The 11,758-nt window shown below is 41.1% G+C and overlaps 1 protein-coding gene across 4 annotated transcripts; it reads left to right on the top strand.

Annotated features, from left to right (window-relative positions):
- The first annotated feature begins 662 nt into the window (after positions 1-662).
- LOC120559811 lies at positions 663-9,277 on the top strand. Of its 4 annotated transcripts, none has more exons than XM_039801839.1 (5): positions 663-812; positions 3,772-3,865; positions 5,717-5,881; positions 6,893-7,024; positions 8,840-9,277. In XM_039801839.1, exons 2-5 carry the CDS (start codon positions 3,772-3,774, stop codon positions 8,971-8,973), a joined length of 525 nt encoding a protein of 174 aa, XP_039657773.1. In that variant the 5' UTR covers positions 663-812; the 3' UTR covers positions 8,974-9,277. The 4 variants fall into 4 exon arrangements, with proteins under 4 accessions (XP_039657773.1, XP_039657771.1, XP_039657770.1 ...); XM_039801837.1 differs by lacking the exon at positions 663-812 and adding an exon at positions 3,441-3,495; XM_039801836.1 differs by lacking the exon at positions 663-812 and adding an exon at positions 3,445-3,546.
- The last annotated feature ends 2,481 nt before the right edge of the window (positions 9,278-11,758 follow it).

Raw genomic sequence — 11,758 nt, 5'->3', positions numbered from 1 at the left:
TACCTAAGCTGTGTTTTAGGTTAGTGTTTTGCAAAGGTCACACAGCCAAGCAGTGTGGGTTTACTATGAACAAGTCTGTCCTCACCCAACCCCTGAGACTCTCCTCTGTCTCTGCAGTGCTGCTGGTGACTGTTGGCTGCCTTGTGCCCCACCTACCACCCACAGCCAGCCAGCCAGCCAGCCACTGGGCTCACCGCCAACAGGAATAATGGTGACCTGGTGCCAACTACCCTCATGTAGTTACTTAGGGTAAAAGGTTGCAACTTATCTCTCGTTGTGTCTGTCTTTCTTTTCTCTCTTTCCACAAAAGCTCCGTCTCACATTCTCATGCACATGCGCACACTCTGCCAGTTCCTGCCCACTGTAAAATATAGAAGTCTGTGTCCTAATGTAACCTCGACAGAAGCGACCCCATCACCTCGGTCTGAACCTCGGAAATAAGAGAAAGTATGTTTGGCTACGTTCAGACTGCAGACCAAAGTGACCAAAGATTTTTTTTGCTTTTACTTTTAGTGATCTGCAGCTAAACTCAACCTACTTTTCCCTCTCTCACTACATGCTTTGCTAGATTGTTTACTTGTACTGGTTTGGTTTTACTCCCTCCCTCTCTCTCTCTCTCTCTCTCTCTCTCTCTCCCTATCCAACAAGCCAGCCTTTCTCACCCGCCCACCAGTTGGTTCCTGCTTAGTATTATGTGGTGATAAGAGGAGAGACAAAACGGGAAAGACGGCCTAAACAGCCCTTTTATCTCAAGATTAGTTATTTTGCCGTTGCATCTCCTAACCCTGCAGTTTCACTCTCTTACGACTACCGTGAGTATTTGCTTTTGCCGAATCAAATAAACAGACTATTATGGTTTTTGGCAAGAAGTAGCTACTTAAGAGGGGATGAAGGAGGGATAGATTATCCCCCCTCCCCACTCCCCTAACCCCACACAGCTAGAGAGAGTGGCGGACGTGCAGAAAAGATAGTAAACCATGACACAGATCTGGCTGAGAGATTTGTAGATCTGCACTAATGTGCAGCAGTTGTGTTATAGGAAGCTCACAATGCTCTAAAGACTATTAGTATAGTCAAACCTGATGGTGCTAACCAGAAAAGAAGCATTAAAAAGATTGCTCCATACAAATCCATGACATTTTTTAAACCTGCAGGGATAAAAGGCAAGGCAAGGCAAGGCAGCTTTATTTGTATAGCACATTTCAGCGACAGGGCAATTCAAAGTGCTAAATATAAAACACTCAGTGAGAGTAAACATTGCTCCTTTCAGTATCTTTTATTTAAAAAATTGATTCAGAGCAAATACTGTATGGCTTAAAGTAAGTATTTTTCTTTAAATATGTGTACAACAGGTTCAATGTTTCTGCTGACTTCTGCCTCTCTCAGAAGGTCAGCTTGAACACTTAAATTGACTAAATGCCAATGTCCGCCATTTTAAATTAGTGTGCGTGTGTGTGTGTGTGTGTGTGTGTGTGTGTGTGTGTGTGTGTGTGTGTGTGTGTGTGTGTGCGCGCGCGCGTGCGTGCGTGCGTGTGTGTGTGCGTGTGCGTGTGTGGGCAACAGAAGGACAGGTGTAAGGACAAAGACTAAAGCAATAGGAGAGAAATCCTTGCATAACTCAAACCTTATTCCAGAGAAACTTAAATCACAGACTGTGAACATAAACTCTCTCCAAAATCAATGCAGGGTGAATTCATCCGGTACTTTCCCTTGGGACACAGTTTTTTTGTTGCTTTTTTACGTTAATGCTGGTATCATCCCCCATCCCTGCAAAAACACCTGGTAACTATCACTGCTATCTACAGCCATGCCCTTTTCATTGGAGCATCAATAATGAGCCGCACTGGCTTATGTATAATATTTTTTGGAAGAACTTTATTTTTAGGTGATCGTGCCTTCTCCATCAGGGCACCTGGCTTTGGAGCGACCTGCCCGAGGAGATAAGGGTTGCTGAATCAGTGACTTCTGTTAAATCACTTCTTAAAACATATTTTTATCAGACTTTCTTTTATGTGATGCCATCTTTTTATCGTATTTTTCATTGTGTTTTTATCCTATAACCAGTTAATTTAATTTATTTATTGAATTGTTTTCCTGTCCTTTCTACTTTCACTACTACAATGATATGTATATATGTTTATGAGGTGCTATACAAATAATATTATTAAAATTGTTATTCACCAATCATATCTTAACTATCAAAAGGTCACCCTGCTTTTTCATTCTGTTACACTGCAGTGTATTTACCAGTAAAAGCTAATGAGGTGGCCAGACTTTGGCATTCATCCAGGCCACCTTTATAAAGCACTTAAGGAGATCTTCTGATTCAGTGTTGTGAAAAACAACACACAGAAAGATAAGTATGTCTGCTGTTTGCTCTTAAAATAGGATCAATGGCAAATGAAATGTTCAAGACTGCAACATAAAACATAATGAGCAATAGACAGATAGAGAAGAATCATTTTATGTAAATGGAGAGTGTGCATATTTGCATGTGTACAACAGTTCAAAATAACTGTCATCTCCAGTGCCTTAAAGAACTGTTGGTTGTGGTTATTGCTGCCTTCAAGTGCTCTTCTGAGAGTCATAAATGGGGCTTGTTGTCGTGCTTTTGTCCTGCTTACAATACAATTTACTTTGCAGCAAAAATAATATTGGGCTTGGCATTTACTGTCCAAAGTAAGTTGCTGCACACGTAAACAAAACTATTAGTCAAAGAAACTGGAAAAAAAAACTTAGAAAAAAAAATATTTTTAGCACTACTTCAGACAAAAGCATCAGACAAATGAATAACTGTAAAATTCAGCACTTATACCTTCTTTTGGAATGATGGGAGGGGTTTGCCCTTAAATCAGGCTCCCTAAATTGTACATATTAGCCTTCATAACAACTCCCACAGGGTTCATGTCATGGGAGAATGTAGGCCTACAAACTAAAGCCAATTACTTTTTTTTTCTTTTTTTCTGACAGCACCTGAAGGCAACATTAATGTCAGCTGCACCAAGTGCAGCAGCTGAATTTAATAACTTAATTAGACTAAAGAAGTAAAATGAAGAAACGACGAAATTTAAGAAAAATTAAGACATTATTTTGTGTGTATTTGTGTGGTTGGGGTTTTGGAATTTATAGAGTGTGGTCTAGACCTACTCTATCTGTAAAGTGTTTCGAGATAACTCTGTTATGATTTGATACTATAAATAAAATTGAATTGAATTGTATTTGGAAATCTTTACTACCTAGGCCTAATGGACCTTTTTCACAGCAGACATGTTGACATGTCAGTAGGAAAAGCACAGGTGTATTCAAACCCATTAATGATGGCTGCATTCCACTTAGGAGAGGCCCTGGTATTGTGCATGCTGACTCACTGAAACAGCTTACTGGGACACTTGATGGAACTGAGCCATCGTTAAGGTTATCAATTTCAGCTGTGATTTTCCTACTATGACAAGTCAAAAAATGTCTGCTGTGAAAAAGCCCCACGCTCATCTTAAAGTAGGTCACTGTTTTTTATCACTCTTAAATATACTTCTGACGCATTTGACTGTAAGCACCACGTGTTATTTTCTTCAACAGACCATAGAAAATTGAAATAGCGCCTAACGTATTTGGTTTTGTCAGGGTGCACCACTAGTGTTGTTTATTAAACCGAGATGATTTTTGTTTCTAAGATGGTAACCCGGCAGGACTTTAAAAGCAATGCCTGTGTTGTTTGAATACGTAAAAAATAAATAAAAAACGTGTACTTTTCTTTTCCCGACCTGTTTTCAGATGCTCCGTCTGACTGCAGGGCGCGTGGGAAGTCTGGTTGCCAGACGTGCAACCGTGGCCTTGACTACCAACAGCGCGAGGATGGCGAGTCACGGTAACGTGATCCAGATTCAGACAGCTAGCCTGACAGCTAGCTAGCTAACTACACATTTTAAATCCTATCGAGTGTGTTTTTCAGCAGACCAAATTTCTGCATAATTTAGCCAAAGAGTGTGGAACTTTTAGGAGCGCGATAAACACATTAACGTTATGAAACACAGAAAAGAAGACTAGTAAAAGTGTATGCTCCCCTTAGCTACTTTGCTCCTTAATTTGAGTTCCTGACCAAAATAATTGTCAGTTCCTGAAAATGGTCTCAATGGAAGAATGTAGTCTGTTTTCTGGAAGGTGAAAAACTACTATAAGGTATTTTATTGTGTAACCTCTCAGTTGAAGCTTAGGAGGAAGTTGTAGTAAACAGAGCTTTTATTTTGAAGGGAAAAACGGAAATGGAGAAAGCGTTGTACTTTCTGACGATTGACTGTGTTGGGAAGAAATAAACAAAGTGAGACCTTTTTATATTATGTCAATGAGTGAGACGTGCAATGCCGTCTTGGTTCCGGCATTGGAAGCCCGTGTCCTTATTTTAGGGTCAAACGGTGGGTCTAAACAATATAAGAAACGCTTGGTTACACTACAAACGGGAAATGACTGCAGGAACACACAGTAAATCAGTAAAATAAGATCTATAGTTTGTCCTAAAAAAAGTATATATAGTAGGAGAGTTTAACGTGAATATTTTGAGTATTTTATAATTTGATGGCTTAGCTACTATAGTTCTTGTAGCCTGACAAGCCAGACCCACATCAAAATGTTGGGTCTGGGAACTCGCCATTCATTGGAACTTTGCAGACATGGTAAAATCAAGCACGTGTACCAAAAATAAAGCTCAGGTAGGTCAAAGTGAAATGAATTTTAAAAAGTTTTTAATGAGAATTATTTTGTAGTCTATTTATGTCACGAAGAAGATCTTAAATATTTGACTTTTACTTAAATAATCGGCAATCCACTGCATACTTTATTTTGATAGCATCTGTTACCAAAAAAAGATGCCTCCATAGTTTTTAGATGTAAGGGAAAACATTGACCCCGTAAATACAGAGAGGGTCAGCAGAAACTGTTGTGTACTGCTCTGTGACTCTAGATCAGGGGTCACCAACCTTTTCTAAACTGAGAGCTACTTCATGGGTATTGAGTCATACGAAGGGCTACCAGTTAGTTACACTTCTGAAATAACAAATGTGCTCAGTTTGCCTTTAGTTATATATGATTATTAATGATTAATGACGCTCATCTATGTGACGACACTGATCACGTTAATGATTTCTCACAATAATTATCAACAATGACTTAACAAGGTGGGAAACAGATAATATCAATATTCAATTTTCATTTTTAGAACAGGCCTGAGGGCTACTCATGTGGTCCTTGGGGGCTACCTGGAGCCCGCGGGCACCGTGTTGGTGACCCCTGCTCTAGATGTTGGAAAATGAGATGGGTCACCGAATGGGGTGTTATTCTTTCAAAAAGCTTACCTGGAAATTACATGCTGAATTGGTATGAACACAGCAAAGGTTGACGGCAGTAGTTTAAGCTGCATGAAACCACATTCAAATCAACCAATTTGGATTAGTCAGTCAGTCAGTCACTCACACGGTGTTCTCACTTTATGTAACTCCCCCCCCCATTGTTCAGAAGACTGGCGTACCAGAACAGGAGGCCTCAGTCTGAAGTCCTAAACCAGCAGATGGCGCTGCTGTACCATCATAGACACATGATCCTTGGGGGGGTTGTTGTGTTACAAGTGTAGGACGCATGTTCCCATTTTCTGAACCAGGGTTTTAAAACTGTTCTCTTGACTGCACATTGGTTCCAAAAGTGACCCTTCCTGTCTCCGTCTGTCCAGAGGTGGCACAGGCAGTGGACATGTCTCAGCCAATGTACGTGGACCGCCTGGACACCCCTCTGCCCGACAAACCCTACACCGACGTCCTGACTGCTGCCGACAAGAGCCTGAAACAGAAGGAGAAAGGACCCTGGAGCCAGCTGAGCCAAGAGGAGAAGCTCGCCTGTAGGTTCCTCTCTCCTCGCAGGCTCAAAGCGTTGCAACAAAACGACATGAAAACGCGCGTCAAATTAATACAATACACTTAATATACGTAGACCACAATTCCTTCAAAAGCACAGGGCAACCAGGGGTGGAACGTGTACATTTACTGCAGAACAGTAAAGTACAATTCTCATGTACTTTGGTCGAGTATTCTTATATCATGGTACGTTAACGCAGGGGCGTAGCACCAAATTCTGGGCCCTGTAGAAAGGCATTTTCTATGGGCCCCTCCCCGCATCCACAGCTATTCATTCTAGCATCTTTTTGGGCCCTCCTCACATGAGGGCCCTGGGTACTCAGTCCCCTTTCCACCCCCCAGTCCGATGCCCCTGCGTTAACATTATACTTCTACTCCACTACATTTCACAGTAGTGGAGTACTCTACTTTTTACTCCAACTACATCTATCAGATGAATGTAGTGGAGTAGTTGCGGTTATTTTGCAGATCAAGATCTTAACCGAGAGGCTCACAAGTCCAAGTTTGCTAACCTATCTGGGCGCGTTTTCAGTTTCCTGATTTTAAAATTAGATGTGGCTGAGCCAGAAGCCTTTATCTTGACGCCACACATTTTGCGTTCAGGGCTTCTGCTTCTGGCCTTGTACGACGTTTTTAGCTGATGGTGCTTCTGATGAATGGCACAGCCGCTGGCTAGGCTGAAGTGTGTATGAGAGAATCACGGATGAGGCAGGAGTCCCCAATTTAAAATACAGAGCAGCTTTGTTTTATTTTCCTGTCTTTGTATATTGCCTAATGACTCTCTGTGTGTGGTTTAAGCTCTACAAAGAGGGAACTCGATCATTAAAGGACACCCATCATGCTCATTTTCAGGTTGATACTTGACAGTCGTGCATATAACAGGGACCCAATACAGGACAAGAGAAAGAAAGAACTCTTTCCATATTATTAGTGGTACACTTCCCTATTTTCTCTTCTTGACCCTCTATCTCACCCGTCTCTCGTGTCCTTCGCAGTGTACCGGCTCGCGTTCCATCAGACCTACCCGGAGATGAAGCGGCCGTCAGCAGAGTGGAAGACTGTCTTGGGCGGTATGTTCATCTTCTTGGGCTTCACTGGCCTGCTGGTCTGGTGGCAGGCATCCTACGGTAAGTCTGACTTCTACACTCTGAAAGGACAGACCCATCTCTTTTGACAATGCATGGTGCTAAGAACCGGAAACCTTGTCGGCCACAACATCACGCACCTGTGGCCACGTTCAGCCCCGACAAAACGCGTTTACGGACACGTCTCCACTGATTGGGTATCGCGTGTGACGCAGCCAATAAACGAGAGGCGCACCCACCCAAACGAGAAAACATATACAGTACAGGCCAAAAGTTTGGACACACCTCATTCAATGTGTTTCTTTATTTTCGTGACTATTTACATTGTAGATTCTCACTGAAGGCATCACAACTATGAATGAACACATATGGAATTATGTACTTAACAAAAAAGTGTGAAATAACTGAAAACCTGTCTTATATTTTAGATTCTTCAAAGTAGCCACCCTTTGCTTTTTTTGATAACTCTGCAAACCCTTGGTGTTCTCTCAATGAGCTTCATGAGGTAGTCACCTGAAATGGTTTTCACTTCACAGGTGTGCTTTGTCAGGGTTAATTATTGGAATTTTGTTACTTTGAAGAATCTAAAATATAAGACATATTCAGTTATTTCACACTTTTTTGTGAAGTACATAATTCCATATGTGTTCATTCATAGTTTTGATGCCTTCAGTGAGAATCTACAATGTAAATAGTCATGAAAATAAAAAGGAAATGCATTAAATGAGAAAGTGTGTCCAAACTTTTGGCCTGTACTGAGAGAGATGCTTATCTTCTGTATTTTGTGTTGTCTTTGCAATCAAGAAGGCCACATTTTATCATAGTTCTTTCCATGTGTGCCAATTGTAATACTTGTGGGGGGGTTTCCTCATATTTTGACACTGTACGGCTCCACAGGTTTATTTTTTATTTTGTAACTGAGTCCAAAACAAATTTCCCTTCGGGGACAATAAAGTATATCTTACCTTATTATATTATATTATATTACATATCTCAAAGCAGTTGCACATCGTTCTGAGGAAAAATGTCATTCAACCAGGGAGCCATAGCAAAACGGTGCACACCGTGTTGAGATTGAACGCGCCCCTGGTGTGACACAGATCTCTTCCACAGCAGACGTTTTCACTTATATTATTATCATAGCAGGAACAGCACAGCTGTACCTAACGCCATTAACGGTAGCTCTGTTCCTTTCAAGTCTCCCAGTAAGCCTCACCAGTTAGCCAGCATTTACAAAACCAGAGCCCCATAAATGGACTTTATGAGTTCCACACCGGTGTTTGACAGCTCAACCTGTCCAATGTGAGAGAGGTCTGTTACCAAGGGCTGCAACTGACGATATATTTTCATTGTTGATTATTTTCTCAATTAATCTATTAGATTTTTGGTCTATAAAATGACGTCCTCAAATGTCTTGTTTTGATCAAAAGATGTTCAGTTTACTGTCGCAGAGTGAAGAAACTAGAAAATATTCACATTTAAAAAAAGCTGAAATCAGTGTGGATAGATAGATGGATAGATAGATAGATAGATAGATAGCAAATTGTTCAAACCGATTTATCGAGTTAAAAATAGTTGCCTATTAATTCAATAGTTGACAACCAATTAATTACTCTATGCAGCTCTAGTGTGTTATCAGTTTCTTTCCCTGTTTTATCTGCTGTCAAACGGCTGGCTGAACGGGAACTTGATGGCGTTTTGCCAAAATAAAGTTTTTACCAAGCGAAAAAAAGCTCTGACGCCACTCACATGCTTTGTTTTTTGCAGCATCATGCATGCATGTATGCGTTTGCATATCGACTACACTTCCGAGTCCATTGAAGGGCTATGTATGTCTCTATTCCTTGTTTGCTCTAGTCTACCCTCCACGTCCCAGGACCTTTGACGAGGAGTGGCAGGCCAAACAGCTACAGAGGATGTTGGACATGAAGGTCAACCCCATCGAGGGCTTCTCAGCCAAGTGGGACTATGAGAAGGGCCAGTGGAAGTAAAGGGACCACTGGACTGTGGCTGAGGTGGCACAGGGTCCCGAGCTGTCCCCTCAGAGCGTGGATTTGTTCCACTCTGTGAAGCTGCTGTCAAAGTCAGTCGCATATTTGAATGTTGCGTTCTCAAAAACTGTCAAAAACCACTAGAAGGATGGAGCTTTATCCACTGTCAACATCTCTGGGGCCATTTGACTCTGTGCCACCTCTGGCTCTCAGCCAGGGGCCTCCTCTCCAACCACTTCTGTCATGGTGAGACCTGTGTCCGTCCTGTTGTAACCTTATCATAATAAAGTTTTTCCTAACGCAAGCTCTGTCCAACTCTTTGATTAAAAAGCAGTGCACAAAAAAAAGTCGTTAAAAGTGAGAATCTGGGGTGACCTATAGCTCACCCAGTAAGGGCGCATCCCCCATCTCTCTCCCACCTTTCCGGTCTATCCACCGTCACTACAAATAATGGGGGGGGGGAAGCCCCCACAAATCTTAAAAAAAAAAAAAAAAAAAAAAAAGTGAGCATCTGAGCATTGGTTTCATGAAGGTCCTGACATTACACCAGTGGTGGAATGTAACTTACTATCCTTTTAGAATGGAGTACAATTCTTAGGTACATGTACTTGAGTATTTCCATTTTAAGCCACTTTCTACTTATACTCCTACATTTCAGAGGGAGATATTGTACTCCACTTCTTTAATTTATTTCCCAACTATACTTCTTAGTAACTAATGTTTTCACAGCAAAGACTTGATCAGCTTCTCTGATGTTATCTCTTGTTCAGTGATACAGAAAACAACCTCTCTTTTCCTAAGTCCTTTTAGTCTGTAATTAAGTCTTTAAAGGCTAAAGGAGTCATATTTCAATGTAACATGCAGGTTTGAAGTTATAAGTTTTCCATAATTCTACTTAAAGGTCCAATATGTAATATTTGTACTTTAATAAATCCAAAAATGACACCAATGCCTCATCAGATATTAAGGAAACATGTTAAACTGAAATACTATCTTTTCTGACAACAATGCTAATTTCAGTATTTTTTCTTTTTGAAATTTACATTCCGTGACGGAATTATGTTTTGGCCTGTGTGTTGTTATCAACGGCCCAGTTTGACAGCCAGGCCGGGTTGCCAGATATACCTGTAAAAACGTAAACCCAGCACGCTACAGCTGTAAGGGTAGTACAGCCATGAAAGCAGCAAACAAACGAACAGGATCAACGAAGATAGATTCTACATGACATAAAAAAAAAGAAAACAGCATTTTTCTAACAGTTGCGTGACCAGATACGTAACAACCCCCTGGTAAATAATGGAGATGTATTTGAAAGATGGAGACAGCTTAGAGCCCAAAAGGACGCAGAGTTGGCTTATTTTCTCATGAACAGGTAAACATTAGCTTCAGGCTAATTTATCACAGCTACTAGGGACGGGCATTTTTTGTCATTTCAACATTTGTGTTCTCACATTGAATTATAAAAAAAAAAAAAAAAAAAAAAAAAAAAAAGCCCACAAACCCCAAACCAAACCACTCTAAAAAAAAAAAAAAAAAAAAAAAAAAAAAAAAAAAATTAAAAAAAAAAAAAAAAAAAAAAAAAAATAAAAATAGCAATCAAAAAAATAAGTATAGTGATAAATGTAGTGGGGGGGGGAAGAGGGGGGGGGGGGGGGGGGGGGGGGGGGGGGGGGGGGGGGGGGGGGGGGGGGGGGGGGGGGGGGGGGGGGGGGGGGGGGGGGGGTGTGTGTTTAGCGATTGTTGCCGTAATTCTAAGCCAATGAAGTGTGTTCCGTCGGTAAGGTAGCTGGTGGTATTTTTAGCATTTCGTATTGTAATTCTAAGCCGAGGAAGTGTGCCTGACTGGCATGTGGAGAAGACAGTGAGGTTGTTGTGTTTTTAGCGGTTCATACTGTAATTTTAAACCGAAAAAGTGTGTCTGTCAGTTGGTTACAGAGCTCCGCGTGAGCACGGGCTTTTATGACTGTCAATATAGCCCGCATCTACCGTTAGCTACTCCGCTGTGCTGTGGAGTAATGTCTGGCTATGTGAGAAATGTGTCTAGCAACGTTGTTGTGAAAGCTGCGGTCTCAGCCTGGCAACCCCCGTGAACTTCGAGTCTGGGCAGGAGGGGGCGGGGGAGACGACTCTCCAGTATTTTGAATTTGTACTGCAGTAACTATTTTAACCGCTAGCTGCCAGTATTACACACAATATTACATATTGCACCTTTAATACATTTTTGTATTGCTTTTACTTCAGGAAAGGATTGGAGTACTTCTACCACCACTGCATTTCTTTAAATAATGGGAGGTGCTTTTTCTTTAAAAACAAAAAAAAGCTTCTTTTTTTTTCTACAGACCATTCCACTGATTTTGCTGCTCCACCCTGAGGTGTACATGTGTGGTTTGGAATGAAATGTCTTTTTACTATATACAATAGTAATATATTGCCTAATACTTTGGTTTATGACCTAGAATGTGCATAACTTGTGACATTCAGTGCCAATTAGCAACTGTTAGCATGCACATAACAGCAACACACTTAACCAGAGATCTTCAACAGGGGGTCCGAGACCCCTAAGGGGGTCCTGCAAATATTATTTGCAAATGTAAATCCCCATTGATGATAGGCTTACTGACCTGTAGGCAATGTAGTCACTAAGGCCATCCACAGATACAGTTCATCCTAAGGATTCCCTGTGCCACATGTATGTTTAACATTAAAACATGATTTATAAAATGATGCCAACAATTAGTAGGCTATTTTAATAGCTTAGTGTTAAGAGAGTGTTGGGAATCTGGAC

This window comes from Perca fluviatilis, chromosome 5, assembly GCF_010015445.1.
Source record: "Perca fluviatilis chromosome 5, GENO_Pfluv_1.0, whole genome shotgun sequence".
Lineage (NCBI taxonomy): Eukaryota > Metazoa > Chordata > Actinopteri > Perciformes > Percidae > Perca > Perca fluviatilis.
Note: the sequence above shows the minus strand (reverse complement) of the source record. Positions and strands in the feature narration are given on the sequence as shown.